The sequence below is a fragment of the Nelusetta ayraudi genome, unplaced genomic scaffold (genome assembly GCF_046127955.1).
Source record: "Nelusetta ayraudi isolate G7.1 ecotype Tasmania unplaced genomic scaffold, CSIRO-AGI_Nayr_v1 ptg000092l, whole genome shotgun sequence".
Classification (NCBI taxonomy): domain Eukaryota; kingdom Metazoa; phylum Chordata; class Actinopteri; order Tetraodontiformes; family Monacanthidae; genus Nelusetta; species Nelusetta ayraudi.
The window spans coordinates 3572757-3594155 of NW_027466142.1; the positions used below are offsets into that span (position 1 = coordinate 3572757).

Genomic DNA, 21399 nt, shown 5'->3' on the forward strand with positions numbered 1-21399 from the left:
CCTCCTATACCACCAACTGTGGTTCCATGAACCATGAAATTGAACACACAAGGCACCCAATAATTTCACAATCACGTGTTATATCCTGTTACCGTGGCTCCATGATCTATGATACTGAGTGCACAAAAAAGCATGTGAAGAAGAAACCATTAGAGATAATCACAAAGGATCCTCTCATACCATTCAATTTAAGGGTCAGCATGTGAAGGAATTAATCGTGATTAACAGTAAGGACATCAACATTGAGATGTTATTATCTACGGTACCATATCCTCCAGACCAGTCAGTGCAGGGCAGGTCCAGCACCTTGTTGCTTCCATTAGTCCTCTCAATCAAACATCTTCTGACAGCCCCCAGCGATTACTTTCCCCTCATTGGATTCCCCCGCGTAGCTTTTCGCTCCTGACAACACAGTTTCACACGGGCACACAAACTCTTCCATCACAGTAAGGTAGTGGTTTTCACGTTATATGTTTTTCTGTCTCCAAACATTTTATGCCCTTGCCATGACATGGAATGTTAGCATGAAGGAAGCTCATTCAATAGAAAGTGTTTGCGTGAGAAAACAGGGTAAAGCTGTCTAGCAAGAGCGTCATTGAGTTAATTGTACCCTTGTAACGGCCAAAGCGTTACAACATTTCAGTAGAAAACCACACCTGCTGAAAAGGTCACCAAATTCAATACACTTATTTTTGGATGCAATGAAAAAGGAAGGAAAGAAAAAACTGATCAAATCCAGCCTCCTTGCTTTTGAGTCTTAACTTGACAGCTAACAGCCTCTCTTGTTCCAGGGAGAACCAGTTGAACCAAATGCACTCCTCGAGGGCAAAAGAGGGAAGTGCCAGAGGGTTCTTCACGCTTGAAAAAAGCCACCTTTGTCGTGCATTTTATTTTGTTGCTTGTGCTGCACAGCAAAAAAAAAAAAGAAGAAGCTTCACAGATACAACTGATCCTATTTACCAGTTATAAGTTGTGGCTTGTGTGCGTGTGTTTTGTTTTAAATAAATCTGTCCTCACTGAACAATGATTGGCTAGGTATGTGTGTGTTGTGGCTTCATAAATGGACATATTACTAACGTTGCTACGTCACAAGTTGGACATAATTAAACAAATGCATTCTGATGAAAAAATAGAGCTCGCTACACTGAGCCTGGTTAAGGTGATAAATTGTTGCAAAGCAACCTCAAAATATGTTTTTATTTGCATCAGTTTGTAATTTCTTTTATGTCTATTATTGCATAATAAGCAATTCGAGACCTTCCAGTTCTGTTGTGATATTAGGATCTTGCTACTCCATCGACTTGGTTCTCCGCAGTGCTTCTTCAGCACGCAGTGGAATTCCAAAATGTACACTTGTGTAACCCAAAATTGACTTTCCAATCCCTTTTAGCAGTGTGTCTCTAGCTTGACAAAAACATCCCAAAAATGAGAGAAAATATGCACTGAAGCACACACTTTTCGTTAATCACCCTTTTATGATGTTAAAAAAAAAAAGGCACTGAACCCTCTCTCAGATGAGTAACATCATCCCACCAGGTGTTCCTCTTCCTCCCGCCACCTGAAACCACCTCACTGCCACCTGGTTTTTGGCTGCTTCCAAGTATCTGAGAAGTACAAGAAAGGATGGCTTTTTTGGGGGGGATCGGGAAATGGGTGTGATATGTAACTTTTATAATAGCCCTGAAATAGATATCAGAATTATTCATGGTTGACCATTGTCTGGCATATGAGATCACCTGCACCAAATATGTGGCACAGCAAGTGCCTTCTGGTAAAGGTTAAAGACGAGGCAGACAGTGAGCTTTGATGTCATTTGAGCCTCAAAGAATGAAGTAATGTGAGAAGTGTGCGACCACTTCTCACATTACAAACAGCAAATGGCAAATCATTCTGAATCCACTTCACGTCTACATGCAAGCATGTTTATTTAAAAGCAAAAACACACACAAAAAAAAAACTCAAGCTGATACTGACATTATTTCTAGTATCCGGTATTGTTTCAGTATTAGAGCACAAGAAAGGATCTATGTTGAGAAAAAGTCCAACTCAAAAGTTCTTTCTATCCCAGCAGCAGTCTCCTCTCTTCATCAGCGTCTGAATACAGCCGAGTTTGCCAGAGTTTCAGTTTCTCACACAAAGTCTCCTTTGGTCTCTCAGAGTTGCCTCACTAAGAGGTCCATATGGAGAGCAGCCAGCCATCAGAGTGAGAAAGCCAGTCAGCGGTTCAGAACTAAAACCTTTGCAGTATCTTAAAGCAATTTTCTGCCTGTTCGGTGGATTTAATCCCTAGTTTTTGATGTTTTGGCACGTTAAACCAACTGTGTGTGTGTGTGTGTGTGTGTGTGTGTGTGTGTGTGTGTGTGTGCGTGCGTGCGTGTGTGCGCGCGCGCTTCCTAGGGGGTCCCTGATTTTCATTCCTCCACCATCAGGCTCTACAAAGGCAGTTTTACTTTACAATGTACATTGTAGCTATCATGAAGGACTTATCCTTGCTGCTGAGTGGGAAGTGATACCATAGGGATCCTTCCAAGGCAAGCTTATTTGTCAGTTCACCTGACAATATGTCATGTCAGCATGCAGGAAGCAACCGTCTCGTTTTCCCTACATTCTCCCCTCTGCCTGCTGCCTTTGGAGACATAAAATCAGTATGCAAGGTTACGTGTAAATGCATCCAAAGCATCCATGCGTTTCCATTGTGGTTGCGAGCAGCGTTCAACCCGAAGAGCATGCAAGGCATTATCAGAATACCTTCATTAGAATGCCTTTATTTATCCCACATTGGGGAAATTTTTAAAAGTATTCATAAATAGTTAGCAAACAAAATCAGACATTTTGATTTAAAAACAATAGTTGATATGAAACTATAATGTTCAGAAAAATGTTTAAGTGCTGACCTTTTTGCTTTTCAGTTTGGCCAAAGAAACAAATCTGGACAAATTTTCGCTTTTGCTTTGTTTCTTTGGACCACAGAATATAGTGATGGCTCCCATCAGACAGGCGTTGTAGGACTGTTTGGAGTAACCTTTCTCAAGGTTACAACATCTGCTAAGTGAGGCTCTGAGGCCAGTGGGTGTCAAATGTCTGACAGGCCTGATAGGGGTTGCTGTGTCCTGTCGTGGCCAAAAGGTTAATAATTGTAAGTGATGCCCTATAGTATTTGAGTACAAAAAAATTGAATGTACATACTTCATGGCTGAATGGATACTTTGGTAATAAATACATTTCAGACACAAGTGTAATTACCTAGAGATACATTTCTTGCTGGATTGTTTTGTGGCTTGTGTTTCCTGCACGGAGAAAAGCACTGCCATTACGGTTCATGCCAGAAAGACTAATCCTCAAAATGAGTCAATCTTTATTGTTTGTTTCTTGTCTCTTTTCTTTATTTTAGGACAAGAACACCTGCTTGATACGTGGATAGTCTCCATCCTTCTGTCAACTGCCACGTTCACAAAAGAAACACAGCCATTATGTGGGTGAAAAGCTCTATCTCAGGTTTTGTTACTGTGGCCCTGCTGTTTGATCTCTCTACAGCAGGCATAGTGAAGAAAATAATTCGCCACCGCAGAGAGGCACTGATTCCCAAGCATAGCCAGGAAAATGTAACCTTGCCCCACCCCGAACAGCCAGTGGTGTTTAACCACGTCTACAATATCAATGTCCCTGGCACTTCCCTCTGCTCCGTGGATCTCGACTCTCCTGGAGGATCTGAGATCCAACACCAGAGTGCACCGATGGACACTGAGCACTTGGAACACACAGAGGATGGCAACAACCAGATAGTGTTCACACACCGCATCACTATCCCAAAGCAAGCTTGTAACTGCAACAAACAGCAGCCAGACATGAAGGAAATCCTGCAGAGGCTGGAGATGTTGGAGTCAGAGTTGTCACACCTGAGAGAACAGTGTAACAGCGGAACTTCCTGCTGCGGAGCTCAGGTTTCAGGTATTATCTTTTTTTTTGTACATACTGTTTTGCTCTTAACACTGTTTAGTGTTAAAACCTTTTGGCTGAAATTGAAAGTAGATATAGGCAGTTTTTTTTTTCCATCTATGGATTTGCATATGTAGCCATTTTTATGCAAACAGCATTTCCAAAGACATTATTATTACAAGCTAAAAGCTAATTCTACAAAAGTGTAAGAAGAAAAACATGAAAAGTAACAAAACATAATACACTATCATTTAAAATGTGGTGGAGATTAAGCGTGTACTTCTTTACGACTAACTGTCCCACGTTTACCTTTCCTCAGGTGAACTGTCCACAAAACCATACTGTAATGGTCGTGGAAATTGGAGCACCGACACCTGCAGCTGCCTCTGTGAACTAGGCTGGAGAGGTCCTAATTGTACTGAGCCTGAGTGCCCCAATGACTGCCAGGATCAGGGGAGTTGTGTGGATGGCAAATGTGACTGTTTTGATGGATTTAGTGGAGCCGACTGTGGCATTGAGCTCTGCCTGGTGGACTGTGGTGACTATGGCCACTGTGTTGATGGATCTTGCATGTGTGAGAAGGGTTTCTTTGGCGAGGACTGTAGTCAGTCCACTTGTCTCAATAACTGTCTGGGCAGGGGCCGTTGTGTTGATGATGAGTGTGTTTGTGACGAGCCGTGGACAGGCTTTGACTGTTCCGAGCTCATTTGTCCAAATGATTGCTATGATCGCGGACTTTGCATTAACGGTACCTGCAAATGTGAAGAGGGCTACACTGGAGAAGACTGTGGTGAGCTCACGTGTCCCAACAACTGCCACGACCGGGGCCTCTGTGTGAATGGTCAGTGTGTGTGTCATCACGGCTACACTGGAGAAGACTGCTCAAAACTCACCTGTCCCAAGGACTGCAGTGAGAGAGGGCATTGCTTCAATGGAAAGTGTATCTGTGATCCAGGGTTTGAAGGTGAAGACTGCTCAATCATCTCATGCCCAAACAACTGCAAAAACAGGGGTCAGTGTGTCAATGGCGAGTGTGTATGTGATGTAGGATTCCAAGGTGAGGACTGTAGCGTACGTTCCTGCCCGAACAATTGTCACGAACGTGGAGAGTGTGTTGACGGTCAATGCTTATGTGACAAGGGATATGCTGGGGAAGACTGCAGTATAAAGACTTGTCCGAAACATTGCTCGGGACATGGAGATTGTGTGGATGGCAAGTGTGTGTGCTTCACGGGCTTTAAGGGGAGAGACTGTGGTGAGCTGACATGCCTCAACGACTGCAATAACAATGGCGACTGTTTAAATGGACAATGTGTTTGTCACAAGGGTTTTCATGGGGAGGACTGCAATCAAAAGACATGCCCCAAGAACTGTCTCGATAGAGGTTACTGCATTGATGGCAGCTGTGTATGTTATGAGGGATTTACTGGGTCAGACTGCTCCGTACTGACCTGTCCAGCCGACTGCCATAATCAAGGGCGCTGTGAAAATGGAGTATGTGTTTGTGACGAGGGCTTCATAAACGAGGATTGCTCAGAAGGTATGAAATACAATTTTCAGGGAATCAGTTTTTGGTTTCATACTGTCTGTTACATGCAAACGAGTACTTCAACATTTAACTTGTATGATTATTTTTTTTGTTTCCCTGAACAGTATCACCACCCAAAGACTTAACAGTGGAAGAGGTAACACCGGAGTCAGTGGACTTGTCCTGGGATAATGACATGCGCTTGACTGAGTACCTGATTACATACACGCCTACTGCTTCTGGAGGTCTTGAAATGGACATGGAGGTGCCCGGAGACCAAAAAAGGGCCACTATCAGAGACCTTGAGCCTGGAGTGGAGTATCTTATCAATGTCTATGCTGTACTTAACAACAAAAGAAGTGTTCCCGTTAGTGCAAGGGTGGCAACACGTATGTCAGTCCTCTATGTATAACTGAAAAGATACACTTTTTCACTACTACATGATGAAATGCAGTGACCCTGCTTCATATGTTGCAGATTTACCTGAACCTGATGGACTCAAGTTCAAGTCTGTGCGGGAGACATCAGTCGAGGTAGAATGGGATCCATTGGACATTCCCTTTGATGGCTGGAACCTCATCTTTAGAAACACAGTGAGTCCTGCTACCCAGTATAAAACAAAAGTCCCTGTATTCTGCTGATAGCCTAATTTAAATTCAGGAATTTCCTTGCATGAGGATCAGGGTGCGCATTGTGTGGAGAATGGATAAGCCAGCCTAGAATGTAAAAACATATCCATTCAAACAGTTAGCCTGAAAGCTCAAGTGATTAAAACAAACATTACAGTGCCACACTATATTAATTTGTCAACACTTAAGTCGAATCACAAAATAGGGTGCTGTTATGTGTGGTTTATTAGATTTTTGTCCTCTCATCACATATTTTGCAAGATAGGTCTTTTGTTTGTTAAACTTTTTCTTTTTTTTTTTCTTTTCTTTTCATGCCACCGGTAGAAAGAGGAAGATGGTGAGATTCTAAACTCCCTCGGCCGTCCAGAGACCACATTTGAGCAGTCAGGCCTGGGTCCTGGCCAGGAGTATGAGGTCAAATTGGAGGTAGTGAAGAACAACAAGCGTGGACCTCCAGCCTCAAAGAATGTGGTCACAAGTGAGTGGCAGACACATTAAAGCACAACCTCAGTTCTACTCAAGAAAAACTGATTGTACATGCAAAATTACACAAACAGAAACCAAGGACTAAACCATTATTACCAATACATTATGACCGACATATTACCGATCAATATAGAACAAGTGAAAATGTCATGCAGGTTTTGGTAACTGTCACACAGCTCTTGTTTGTTTTATTGTTCTGTTTTCCATGAGATTATTCTTGTCACACAGCCAACACTGTACTGGTGTGGATGTAGCAACATACGTTGAGGACGTGATTGGAAATTTGTGCCTCTGAGTCAGGTGCTGATTTGTGGACAGTTTTGCACCTGTATGTCATTAGGGCAAAAAACTTTAGTGGTGCAGATTACGGGCACAATTTCTCAATCTTTATGCATTTCAACTGAAAGAGGTCGGTCACGGGTCGGCTGTCACTTTAGCAACAAACTTAAAATTGATTGTACAGCTCAGTTTAAAGTCACTGAATTCTTAAATAATTATTTTCTGGTTCTTTATTTGATCATAAAACCTTGGTTGAAAAATTGACATTTTTAGAGGTGTCACTTAGGTGGAACAAAAATCCATTCATTCGTTTATTTACAATCAGTGTTTGTCCTGCACTCAGAGTCGGGGAGGTGCTGGACCCCATCCCAGGAAAACAGTAAATAGCAGGGCCACATCGAGAACCAAACAACTGTTTAAATTCTTTTTAAACTCATACCCACAGACAATTTATCATTGCCAATTAGTTTAATGTACATTTCTTAGGAATGTGGGAAGAAGTCAGAGTACTTACATGTACACACATACACAGTGAGAACATGCAAAGACCCTGGTCCCAGAGGTTGAACCCACAAAATTCTTGCTGTCAGGCTACTGTGCTAACCGCTATATCACCATGTTGCAAAGAATAAACCCATACTTGTTTATATAGCAGCTAAAAGCAGTGAGACTGCATGTATGCTGAATATTGAATGGCAGCTGTAGGGAAATTGATTTTCAGTCACTAACTAAAAACAAAATGCTGAAAATGCTATAAAATGGCAATGAAAAGGTTATTACTATTATCATTATTGTTGTTGTTGTTGTTATGACAACTCATTTCAGAAAATTTGATATTGACTGTTGCTGTCTACATGTGCAGTGATCGATGCCCCCAGCCAGGTGGACGTGCGTGATGTGACAGACACCACAGCACTCGTCACCTGGTTCCAGCCTGTAGCAGAGGTGGATGGCGTCACCATCACCTTCGGACCCAGTTCCATTCCGGCTGATCGTAACACCGTGGAGCTGTCCTCCACTGACACCCAGCACCACCTTGGAGGCCTCAGGCCTGACACACAATATGAGGTGTCTCTCATGGCTCGCAGGGGAGAGTGGTCCGGCGTTCCCGTCTCCATCACTTTCCACACAGGTTCAACTCAAACAACATTGTTATTGCCGTGATCCTTGTAAACATTTTTTAATCTCTGTTTTATTTTTTATTTAAACTTGATGTTTGACAAGGGACAATAAAACTATATAATGTTGTGATGAATGTATAGCTAAGGAACTATAGCATGTGGATGAATGCAATTTGTTAAAAAAGTGACTTTATAGTAACTATACAATTTTAGCTACACACTGCTGTAAGTGAGTTCATATTATAAAGTGCTACTGTATAAGAGTTTAAACATTGTAACATATGGTTACATTTCTTACATTTGAAATACAAGAAAATGTAAGTTGAACGGCTAAAACTTGTGTGTGTTTTGTAGACCTAGACGCCCCAAAAGACCTCCAGACGATTGAACTGACAGATGACAGTATCACACTGGAGTGGAAATCCAGCCAAGCTCAAGTTGACAACTACCGCATCAAGTACGGACCCCTCTCTGGAGGCGAGCATGGGGAGCTTCTCTTCAGCCCCGGACCCAAAGACAGAACTCAGGCAAAGCTCACCGGTACTTGATGCCAGCAACACACAGTCACACATGAATCATTTACTCTTTAAATTAAATAATTAATCATTAATTGTAACACACCCATTGAGGCTAATGGGTGCACAGTGGATAAATATATACGTGTGCATGTACATATATATATATATATATATATATATATATATATTTATGAGAGAGAGATCTACATACATTTTAAAAATATAAATATATTGTGTCTTCATATTGTAAATACCAATGTACTACTAGTAGTAACTAGTGTACTACTGAGATGCTGATCAAAGAAAAAAGGATTAATGTTTTTTTTCCTCACTTAATGACCCTTCAAACAATCTTTTCTCTGAATCTTTTATTTTATTTATTAAAGAGAAACTACAGCAGGAAAAAAAAAAAGAAAAGAAAAAAAAATAAGCTAATCAATTTTTTCCAGGCCAACTTTATTGTCCTAAAGAGGCCCATCCTATGCCTTTAAAGCACTATACCCTACTGACACACACATGCCACACACACATACATACACACGCAGGCACGCGCATGTACATGCGCTCACACACACACAAAACCTGCTTTCACACTGTCATTAGCTGTAATTGGCATCACGCTTGTGATTGATAAGGGGCTTTCTGGGTGTTAAGTGCAATTTCATGGTGCAGAGCTCAGTGGGATGACCTCTGTGATAGTTAATAAAGGAATTAGGGGTGATGAGGCTGAGAGGAGACTTAATGGTTGAGACCATAAAGGACTCCAGTGTCTCCAGTATGGTCATGTTTCTCCTCCGTGTCAGGGGCCACGTCGGGCTCCTCTTTCAATTCTAATGCAAGATTCAGTGTCCGAACGCTGACCACGCAATGTTATTTGCTGTCTACTATGCAATCAAACTGTATTTTATACATCGTGAATCAAATACAACTGTAGCCGCCTTGCCAACCCATCGTTGATTTAGTGACTATGTGTCATTTTTGGTAAGTCAGTGTTTTGATGTTGGGTGATACAGGGCTGAGACCCGGCACTGAGTACGGGATGGGTGTGACAGCCGTGAAGGACGAGCGCGAGAGTCTCCCAACAACCACCAACGCAGTAACTGGTGAGATGTTCACTTTAATGGTTGTCAATGAGAATGTATTGTAGAAGCAGGCCTTTGGAGTTAGCTGCATTTGCACAATGCTATACGTTTTGGTGAAGACCAGCTCTTATGGTTATTGTCATGACAAAGAGTCGTTATGAAAGAGTACTAATGGCAGAAATGTTACTGTTTCAGGTTAATCATATATTAAAGTATCCACAGCTATAGAATTTTTTTTTCAATGTATCTACAGTACATGTGAAATGTGAAAACACCACAATACTCAAGTCCATGATTGTGGAGAAGCTCAATGTTTAACTGTGGTGTTTGGCCAAGTTCCTTGGCTGCTGACTTGCATAGACTTATGCACAGAGTAGCACTAACTGAACTCAACTCGTCAAAAGAGACGGAGGCTGTGGCTCTGATTGGTTAATCCAGGCACCTTTGTATCGCTTGAAAGGCAGCTGGAGAAGACGGCTGACAATCCTCACGAATATTCAATATTTACGTGAGCTTCACGCTGATTAGATACTTGTATCATGAATATTTAATATTCAAATTAGCCACAACTTCTTTCCATAGATAACAGCCATAACTTGCTATCAACATCCTTATTGAGCAAAGCAAGTTTGGGAACTATTGTTGAATTGCATTTAGATGCGTCTTTGGCAATCGCTTCACAAAGTGTGTGTCTGCGGAGGAGCATTTCATACACCAAGTGCATGAAATGCTCCCAACATGTCTAAACGTGCACGTCAAAAAATAAAGCACAGTACAAAAAAATCGCACCTTCTGTGTGTTTATGTTATCTTGGATTAATTACTCCACTCGCTGAAAGTGGACAGCCTACTGTATGCAGGAGAACAGGGCTTTTATTTCTAAGTGCCCTTTACCGTAGCCATTACCGTAGAACCACGCTTTACCGCATCCATCCCTTATACCTCAGTTAACAACAGATATTTACAGTACTTAAGTTCACAAGTTTAGAACATTAAGTAAAGAAAAATTGATGAGTCAAATGCAAGGAGTGCTTGAGCGTCATAATGGCGCAACTCCAGTTTTCAGAATCAGCCCTGAAGAAAAGAGAGAGTTGGTGAGGTTGTTCCAGGCCCACAGAATCCAAGAGGGCGGCCCATGTATTTCAGTGAAGCTACATGTATGAGGGCGTATTTCGTTATTAAAATATTACTAGGAATTGCCTTTTTAGAAAAGAGAACTTAGTGCATAATGCCAGAAAGTTGATTAAGACTGACACTATGCTCTAAGTTAGGTTATTTACAATAGTGTGGAGGTGCGGAGAATGAGACCCAGAAGCGAAGGCAGAAGGTCGAAGCGTTTATTCTCCGCACTTCCAACACATTCAAATCCACCGCGCTACGTGGAACCCGGAACATCAAACACCCCAAACCCCGCTCCCATCGCGCCCACTTAAGTACCCCGCCAACCAGGTGAATGTCTCTCCCCTTCCCACCTTTGTAGGTCACGACAATAGCTTGATTTGTTTTGTCGTGTAAGTTTTGTCTCACAATTTTGGCCGATTTGAACTGTTTTATGTCCTGTTGGAGGGAGAGAAAAACATAATGAAATCAAAGATTTAAAAAAAAAACTTAATGTCATCTCTAATTTGAATGAACAAAAACCAAGCGACCACATTAAAAGTAGCCAACAATTAGGAAACATTTTTTTTAGTTTGTTTATTTTATCCACTTTTGATATCTTTTAAAAGAAGTTTGCAAAAATGTGCGACATGTGAAAAATGACCATTTAATGATAATTCAACAAAAACTGTGACTAACACAGCCGTCTCTGACTCTCTAATTATCAGCGCTCGACGCTCCCAAGGAACTGACGGCCGCCGAGGTGAAGGAAACCCTGCTGATGCTGAAGTGGAAGCGCCCCCTGGCCAAGCTCGACGTTTTCAGAGTCGTCTACGTGTCTGCGGACGGCCACAAGGCCGAGGAGGAAATCCCGGCGAGCTCCGAGTCTCACGCCCTGAGGGGCCTGACGCCGGGTATGCTGTACACCATCAGCATCACCGCTGAGAGGGGCAGCAAGACCAGTTTGCCGGCCACCATCTTCGTAGCGACAGGTAGGCATCGCAAAGAAACGTCGTCAGAATACAAACACCTCTTTCTTTGAGAAGATACGGTAAAAATGTCATCAAACAACTCTACGTAGCACTCATTCATTCGTTGCACCCCCACCCAATTTTAATCACACTGAACTTGCCTAAACGGGGACATGGAAAACAATAGTAAAAAAAAAAAAAGAAAAGTAAAAGAAAAGAAAACTGACAAAATTGAGAAATTTGTCAAGTTGGGGGAAAACAACCTGCAACATGCAATGGATTTCATTTAAATACAAAAAGTCTCCTGTGTCCACAAACAGCGGAACATTCAAGTCTTTTTTTTTCAGTGAGTGGGGTGGGGAGGTCCCATTGTGTGGCGCTGGACTGTGCAATTCACCGCGTTGCCGTGGCAATCAAAACATGGAGCCGGACGTGTCAACAAGTTGAATCAATGACTGTCACGACTGTACCTCCAGGGGGCCCGGGCCAAAATGCTGCTCGAACGCTGTATTTTTCGCCACTGGATGTGAACACAGCCGCGCTGTTTCCACTTTGGGACTCTAGGACGGGGTGACGTGCAGAAACGCAGGCATTGACGGCGACACAGAATTGAATTATTTTAAACGCAAGTTGCGCAAAAGAGGGGGAAGTGGAGTGGAGCCACGCTGGGGAACCGCAGAAGAAAGCAATTAAGTCCGCAGGAGGAAGTCTTGGAAGTGATGTGCAGTGTGTTGCGTCTCCGAGAGAACAGAAGAGAATCGGCTGAGCTACCAGCTGATGGGCGCTGGCAGCTAATTTAGCTTCGATTGTAGAAGCCGAGCTACACCCTGGACGTTACCCCAGAGCTGGAAAAGAGTCATTAGTATTCACTTACATTGCAGAGCAGCCGGAGATCATTCCGGCCTTCCAGACACTCAAACCAACAGATCGTTGATTTCTAGACAAAGTATTTTTCGGTTATTGAAATGATTTCAGCAGGAAGTGACGTGCGCGTAGACGTCTAAGATCGTTCAAAGGAAATCCGAGGCAACAAAGCCACGGGGTTCTACTACAGCTTACACGCAGAACCTCAACATTTTCCTTTCTGCTGCCTCCAGCTCCACGTCCTGTCTTCCCTCGCGGTGGCGCCGTCTCTAAAAATCACGCAACGTCACTGGCCTCCTCGCCGCCATTTTCCACGCTTCTCCTTTCGCTCTCGCGACGCCCTCTCATCGCACTCCACACACACCCGGACCTTTTCTCCACCGGTTCAAACCTGCTCCCTCGTGCTTGACCCTCACTTTCAAAAAACACTTTGTTCCTGCGGACCGCTTGGCACACACGTACTTGCAGTCCTCCATCTCGTACCTCTTTACTCCCTCTGACGTCACGGTTCCCACTTGGGTCCCTCTTATTCAGACACACACCTCGCGCCTCTGTGGATTTTCCTCTCGCCGCTCTCGCTGCAGATCACGGCGCCTCCCTCGGGGGGGCACTAGCGCCTCCGCTCTTAGATGATTGCGGTAAATTCCCTCCGTCTGCGGCTCTCGGCTATTTAACCGCGTGTGCTTTGTTCCCCCGAGGCACGCCGACTGCCAACGCCACTGTGACATAAAACAATGCACTTTTTTTTTTTTTTTCTCCGCCATCCAGCAAATATATTATCATACTGTATGGCCCTGGCCAAGGCCCAACGTAGCACCAGCCAGAAAGACTCTAATTGGTGCGGCGGCCCGGTGTTTACCTTCACCACCATCGCTCATCTCCCTCTATCTTTTCATAATTGACTCTCTCAATGCTCGCGCAGTCAATAGACTAGCAGGTAGCAGGCTGCTTACTGGTATTCATGATCCACCTATGGGTGGACAACAGACTTTTAGACAGAAGGTTACACATCCTTTGGACATATCTCCTCTATACATCTGATTACAAATAAGGTGATAAAAGGCATTTCTATACAATTTTTTATCTCGATAAATTATTGAAATTATTGAATTGAATTGTGTGTCAAAATAATTGCCAAAAATGTTCTCAATAAATATACGTATATCTTAAAATGATACATTTTTGGGTTAAAACATTAAAATAGATCAATGTGACAGTTCATTTTTCAACGGAATGTGACACTTTCCCATTTCACTATACATTGCTCTCGATAAGAGTTTTCAAGTCGAAATTTTAAATTGAATCGAGAGTTTGGCTGAAAGCCTTTTGTGTATTCTGTAGACGCAAATACATTTTTAGTTCAATATAAGTCAAGAAGAATGTGAGGATTGTAAAATGTCGTATCGGTGCAATATTTAGTCTTGATTTTATGTGCCTGTTCGAGACCTGTAACTATATGTCGATGTGCTTGTCATGACCCAGAGGAGGAGAAGCCAGTTGTGACCAACATCACTGTCAGCGACGTGTCGTGGGACAGCTTCCTCCTGTCCTGGTCTGCTGACAGTGGAGTCTTCCAGGCCTTTTTGATCACGGTTATCGATGCAGAAACGGGATCTGACTGGCAAAACCACACCGTTTCCGGTGATGCTCAGAGTCTGGCCATCTCAGGCCTCCTCCCAACTACCTGGTACAGGGTCAGTCTGCGCGGGTTGCACAGAGGAACCCTTTCAGACCCCGTTTCTGCCGACACCATCACAGGTACAACGTCCGTGACTGGGGTTCAACTTTCTCTTCTATTGGGTTTCTTCTCTACTCTCTCGCCTCTCAGTTTCCACCAGGCACAGAGATATGATGTGGCTTCTCTGAAGCAACTTATTTGTTTCAGCTGTCAATACTAGTTTTACGATCATTCTTTTGCCTGAAATATTTTTTAGCATTGACATGAGACAAACTAGTGACTAAAACAGAAAAAAAACAAAAAACTTTTCAGTACTGCCTTTGTATCTTGTAACAGTACATTCACATTTAGCGTCTGTGTTTTGTTTGGCTAATTCGCACACATTGAGAGAGACATGTAATGCCTCTCATAATTACGCACACTGTCCGCAAGATTAAAAGATTAATTAAAAGATTTAATTAAAATTAAATGAAAGATTTATGATATTTGACTCAAATTCACAGGTTTAAACTTCAGGAACAAACAAGTCATTATTTCTCAACACGTAGGAAATGTTAAAACTCTGCGTGTACTAAGTGTTAACGCTTTCTTACGCACTATCAAATATACGAAACATAAAAAAAAAAATAGTTAGCCAGCATATTCTTAATGTTAGCGTTCCATGACCTCTTCATTGGATTTTCGTGATGAGGATTAGACAAGTAAAAGAAAGGTAGCAGGACTGATGGGAGGAGAGGAAAAAAAAAACTGAGGTGCTTTTGTCATTTTGTATGAGGCCTCTCTTCTGTATGCATCCCCAGTTCCCCCAAGCATGGACTGCTCTTCATTCTCATGCTACCAGTGCCCCTGGGCTTAGGTGCTTGTGTGCCAGGGGCTTGGGGGGGCTGAACAGAATATGGCATGGGCTCAACATTAGCCCATTGTCTGCATGCTAATTACTGGTGAAACCATCTTTACGTCCACCTCCCTCCTCTGTTCGTAAAATATTCTGACGAGGAAGTGCAAGTTTTGACTAGTTTAAAGGCATTGCACAAGGTGGCCGTTGCTCGATCGCTGAACAATTATGATTGAGGAAAAGCGATCAGAGAAAGTCATGATCGGAAGGGGACTTTCATGTAAAATATGATTGATAGAACCCCTCCCCTCTGATAAAGAATGGGCAGCTTATGTGCAGGCTCCTCTTATGAAATGTTTTAGGTGAAACTAGCTAGCTAACGATGAAACTGCAGCAGCCTCCCTTTTCCAGCTAGTCAGTTGACCCAGCACGTAACTCCAATAACAGGCTCCCTTTTGTCATTGTAGATTGTAGGTCTTGGGAAATAAAGAGGGAAACAGGGCAGAGGAGTTGAAGTGGTGGTGAAGGGAGGGTGAAATCAGGAGCAGGCTAGCACATGTTAGCTGTGGGATTGAGCTGTCTCTCTTTTCCACTTAACAGTATAATGCTGTCCGGTGGCTAATGAAGAGTGGCAGCCCCCGAGGTTTTCTCTCTATTTTCTCAAGTTCATAGCATCTTCCCTATAAGAAATGTCAAAACCATTTTTTTCCCCTTCCAAATAAAACGGTGTCAGAGCAGTTCCGCCACCCCTGGGAACACAACATCTAGTGTACTGTTTTTAATGAGCAGTGGCAGTGGTTCTAATGAAGCTTACCTGAGCCCATTTGTGTCGGGCTGCACAAAAAGCTCTGTTCGGTCCATTTTTCTATCCGTCGCTGCAGCCTGTGCAACTTTCCCCAGCTAATTATCTTCGGTGGACTCATCCCTCGGGGAGAAAGAAACCCCCGCTTCCTATATCTCCCCTAATGAACGGTTTTACAGTCTCCCGTCACTGAGCATCATGGTAACATATCCAAACTATCTCGGAACAATTTAACAAGGAAACAATTGCTACTTAGTGAGGTCTCTTACTTTTAAAGCTGCTAAAATTGTATGATGTTGTGTGATAAAACTGTATGTGCACGATGCCTGCCGCCCCCATAAACAAAACTGATCTGAAGGTCTCATGCTTATCCTAAATTTCTATTATTATGCACTCTAGTCCATTTGCTAACAGTGACCGACGTCTTGTCCAAAAACCCGTAAACCATTATTTTCGACCGAAGTAGAAAGCTACACTTTCCCCATTCAAGAATTCATATTTCTATTGGCGACCCTCCTGCTGTGAGGTGACAGTGCCTAACCACTGCACCACCGTGTCGCCCAATCAATAATCAATCATATCAACAAACATACCGTATGTAATAATAATAATAATAATAATAATAATAATAATAATAATAATTTAAAGGTAGATGCTGTAGTACAGTTTTATTTTGAAAATCAACATGGTTGCTATTGACATGTACTTATTTCAAAAAAATTGTCACTGCTACATATGCCAAGTACAATCTTTCACTCAAATCTCTTGCTGCCTGTTCAAGCCAAGCCCTGTTATTTCTTTTGCTCTCCCTTCTTTCTCTGTGGTTAATTTATCAGCTTTCTCAAATGCCTTTCTGGTCTCACCTAAAAAGACGGTACATTATTTGTTGCAGCTTTTGTCACGCAAATATCAAAAGCGCTTTTTACCACAGAGGTGGAGAAATTGACTTTCCCCTTCCACACAGAGGCCGAACCAGAGGTGCAGACTCTCCTGGTCTCTGACGTCTCCTCTCAGAGCTTTAGATTGAATTGGACGGCCGAAGAAGACGCCATGGACACCTTTGTAATAATGGTCACCCAGCCAGACGGCACAGCTGAACCCAGAGAGCTGGTGATGGCTGGCGAGGAGCGAAGCGTAGCCGTCACCGATCTCGCTGAGGACACAGAGTACTCAGTTGAAATCTTTGGACTAGTTTTGGAAAAGCGCTCCAAGTCTATGCTGAAGATGGTGAGAACAGGTATATGGTAAAGAATGAAAGACAAATCAAAAACATCAATTCCATCTATATTGAAGGACATAATATCTTGTTTAGACCTTGAAATGAAAACATTTCTAATTTTCACAAATCTTTGGTTGTGTACTAACCCCGTAACAACACTAATAAAAGCTTACTATTTGTTGGAGGTACCCAATGCTACAGTAATCAATACAGTTATTGGGTGTGAATGCTGAAAGCAGTTGTTCTTCTACATTCTATATGTCCATTATTCCAAGGCACTTCAACATATTTATATCAACATATACTCAAACCAGACAAAGTTCAAAATGCTCAAATGTAACTTTTTGTGAAAATCACAACAACAACAAAAAAAAAAATTTAACAAAACAAAAATTTGCAATGGCGTGTGTTGCGTTTGCTAAGGTGACGATCCAAAGCATGGCATTTCCATGCTTAAACAAAACAAACAAAACAAATCCTATTCTCACTTCACACAACTTAAACATAAAAAACGTGGCATAACTTTTGCCGGTCATACTGATTCAATTCCGGTATCGCCAATAAATGTTGCTGCAGTCAAAAAAGACTGCTTTATGCTCCAATGACTTCCATTATAATTCTCTTTCAATGAGAGAATTCGCCACTGTGACAGTTAGAGGTGAAATGGTTTTGAGCCAACCCAGAAAACCATGGTTCGAAGGATTCAAGTTTAATGAGCTGACGCTAATGCGACCTGACTGAGGCTCACGAGATGTCACCGAAAACAAGCCGAAGCTAATGGTAACAAAGTCAAGAATGATACGAACAACATAACGCTAATGATAGCTAAGTAGAATTAAAGGCAGCAAAGTCTCATGTTAAATGGGGGTTAATTAAAGTTAAGCTAAGTAAAGTTAAATAGGAGTAACTGATGTTCAGGTGAGTGAATGAAGCTAGTTTGAGGTAACTAATGCTAAGCTGGTGGCAGCTGAATGTAGCTGTACCCAAATAAAGGTTCTAAACAGCCTGGCGTTAGCCAGGCTAAATTGAACTAACAGAACCTAATACTAACTAAGGTTGACGTGACCCAAATAATGCCAACTATCACTTTTTTCTTACACGAGTGTGAGCAAACTGATGCTATCATAATATAAAATGGAGCTGTTGTGAAGTATGCGAAGCTGAATGCTAGAGAGACGATGCTGCATGCACATAATAGATCACTGAGTAGAAAGGTATGCCATCATTTCATGCCATTCTGTATCCCAGATTTTGATGGTTTTGACAATTACATTAATTTGCAGAACTAAACACATTCAAAATGTTTACTTAATCTGCAGTATTAACAAACAACCAAGTTGCATGGCCCTCGATGAGACAAAAACTGTAAATAATTTTTTCCTGCTCGAGTTATAGAGAGCTACCAAATGATTAAGTCAGCAAACAGAACCTACTGTAAAGCTAACTGGCGCTAAAATCAGCAAACTGAAGCTATTCCGAGCAAAATGGAGCTGATGGCAGATGAAGGGAGCTAAAATAAGATAACTGAAGGTTGTAAGGGTTGATTGAAGTGAACATGACATGAAGTAAGCAAACAAAAATAAACACACACTAAGTTTGACATGATGACGCTAAATGGTGTGAATCAAAGCTTTCTGACCACAGTGCAAATCAACTGAAGGTAATCATTGCAAACTCAAATTAAACTGAATTACATGAAGCTAAAAGCAGAGTGGGTGGAATTGAAGGCACAGACAACACATAAGCATGCACGCCGACCGACGGCACTCACAGTGGGACCATCCAATTTCCTCTTGCGAGGAATAATCTAGTTTGATTTGGTCAGAATGCTGAGTGGTTCTTCTGAGTCCTCTATTGTTATTATTCCAAGGACATTCTTTGGCATCCAACTGCTTCAGCATACTTCAGTGTATTCAAACCATTCAGCGTTTGAAAAGTTCTGATGAAAAATTTGACTTTCCAAGTTATGAACCATTTTTGAAAAAAAAAAAAACATTTAAAATTAATTGGACAAAGTTAAAAAATAATAATAATAACAATAAATTTTAATCGTTCACTGCCCATTTGTCATTTCAACGATCTAATTCCGAGTTTAAAAATATATTCTGCATGAATTCTGTATTTCAACTACTATTCAACTTTCAAATCCTATTCAAAGCATCAGCATTCACACTGGTATTTTCTTCGCTAATTACGTTTTCTAGTTTAAAATACATTTGTGTAACATTTACATTCACTTCATTTACCTTTTTCCTCTTTTTCCTTCTAATTTTCCTTCTTTAGATGAAGGAATATAGTAGATAGTAGTAAAAGGCTTTTAAAACTGGTGACATGGACCCCTAACAAGTACTTTTCCTATTGTCTTTAACATCCACTCATCCTCCCAAATGTGGCTGCGTGGTCCCTTGTGTCCAAGTCACTCTCTGTGAAGTTGGGGGAGGGGTGCATGGGGGAGAGCTATCTGTGTCACGTAAAATGGGCTTTGTCCCCTTGCCCTCCCTGGGGGTAAGGCTTTACTGTTGGGAGGCACGGTGCATGTTTCACTTTTGTGTTGCCATAACAGGGAGGGGGGGCAAGTTAATCTCCCCTGGTCTGTCACGCAAGATACTGTGGTTTGTACTTGGCTGGCTGGGAAGAGTCTTCCTCTCCTCCATGAGGCAAAGCCGACTCAGGTCCCTTTTGTCTGACAAGCTGAGCTCTCTCACACTGTTCCAAGACCTTTTTTTTATTTCTTTTTTTTCCACTGGTGATGTCCCGGTAACTCTTGTGTCACGTCTCATCCGCTGCTTTAAACTCAATAGGTGGAAAACACTAAAATCGTACGGATGATGTCTTTGTGCTCATGTCTGGTTTCGTCCCATTTTGTTTTAGATCTGGGCTCACCAACGGGCATCCGCTTCTCTGATGTCACTGACACGTCTGCCACCGTTCACTGGATAGTTCCAAAAGCCAGGGTGGACGGCTACAGGGTCATTTATGTTCCAGCTGACGGAGGTTTGTTTCTTTGTGTACCAACGTTTCCTCTCTGTAACAGAAGCACCGGGAGAGGATCTGCAGCAAAAGGAGAAGAAGAGAAAAGAAAAGACAGGATAAAACGTAGCCTCCGCTGTGAATAAACATAAAAACTGCGGAAGGTCACAGATGACAAAGTGTTGATTGGTATCTAACATGCTTTAAGCCAGTTGTTCTCAACTGGTGGAGTCTCCGAACCCACGTTTTGTTTTTTTTCCTTATCATGAAGTTGGGACTCAAATTAATTCCACAGCACTGAAATTTATTCCACATAAGTAAAAACCACTTTCTATCATGTCTAGTAAATAAATGATTGAAATTATTTATTATTATTAAAGAGAAAGAAAGAAAGAACGAAAAAGCTATATAAAAAAACTGGTATATGTAAAGACTGACTCTGCCATCTAGTGATTAGGTGGATATATAGAGAAGAAAAGCAAGAAAATATCACAATGATGTTGATGATGGTATCATCTTTTCCTACAATACTGATAAGTAAAATGAAAAAAAATTGTTATGAGACTTATGAGAGTTATGAGATGACATAAGACCAGTCAGCTATACCAACAGAGCAGTTTGTTGTCCACATTTGATGCATAAAGTTACATGCTTCATGTTTTTGCCCTCTTTGAAAGACACTGGAACCATAATTAGGACATAATTAGACAATAATTCATAGATAGATAGACGACGTGTAAAAGATTAATTAAAAAAAACATTTCTAATATATATATATTTTTTTTTCAATTGTGCTTTGACCTCCAGGTAACACCAAGACCGTGACAGTGGATGCCTCCAAATCTCAGATCGTGCTGCCAAACCTCACTCCCGGGGTCACCTATGATGTCAGTGTAATCGCAGTCAAGGGCCAGAGAGAAAGCGAGGCCGCGTCAGAGAGCGTCACCACGGGTAAGTTTTTGTGTATGCGACAGTGAAACAACATTCATACGAGGCCTGAACACTCACCTTCCCGACTGCTCCCTATTTCACTCAGTGTCAGAAAATCAGTCACAGCAGATCTCTTAGAGGAAACACTGATAAAGCAGCATGACATTTCTTACCATAAACAAGCCTTACAGAGGTAGTTCCACACTTTGGAAAATTTGCCTTGTGCGTACATATAGTCATTCAAGTGGGCACATTCTCTCTGATTGTCAGTGCCTGCGGTCAGTGAACCAAATGGAGGTGAATGGAACAGTAGACTACAGGTCTTCCTGTACTCGTCTCATCACGTACACAATTGAACAACTCCAAAACACTCTTGTGGACAAGTGGTGATCTGCATATTCTCCACGCTATAAAATAATAATGTGTAATTATGTAACATTACAACACACGAAGC

The 21399-nt window shown here is 42.0% G+C and overlaps 1 protein-coding gene across 4 annotated transcripts in view; it reads left to right on the plus strand.

Annotated features, from left to right (window-relative positions):
- Positions 1-21399, plus strand: part of tncb (tenascin Cb) — a 34301-nt gene that overhangs the window by 7423 nt on the left and 5479 nt on the right. For 2 of the 4 annotated variants that reach the window (XM_076047111.1, XM_076047110.1), the window contains exons 2-14: positions 3392-3948; positions 4256-5476; positions 5590-5853; positions 5942-6057; positions 6418-6571; positions 7721-7990; positions 8334-8519; positions 9511-9600; positions 11405-11668; positions 13994-14269; positions 16791-17063; positions 19917-20039; positions 20823-20966. In XM_076047111.1, coding sequence (XP_075903226.1) covers positions 3471-3948; positions 4256-5476; positions 5590-5853; positions 5942-6057; positions 6418-6571; positions 7721-7990; positions 8334-8519; positions 9511-9600; positions 11405-11668; positions 13994-14269; positions 16791-17063; positions 19917-20039; positions 20823-20966 — 3859 coding nt within the window. In that variant the 5' untranslated portion in view covers positions 3392-3470. The remainder of the gene's footprint in view (positions 1-3391; positions 3949-4255; positions 5477-5589; positions 5854-5941; positions 6058-6417; positions 6572-7720; positions 7991-8333; positions 8520-9510; positions 9601-11404; positions 11669-13993; positions 14270-16790; positions 17064-19916; positions 20040-20822; positions 20967-21399) is intronic. The other 2 variants (XM_076047112.1, XM_076047113.1) reach the window with 2 other exon arrangements.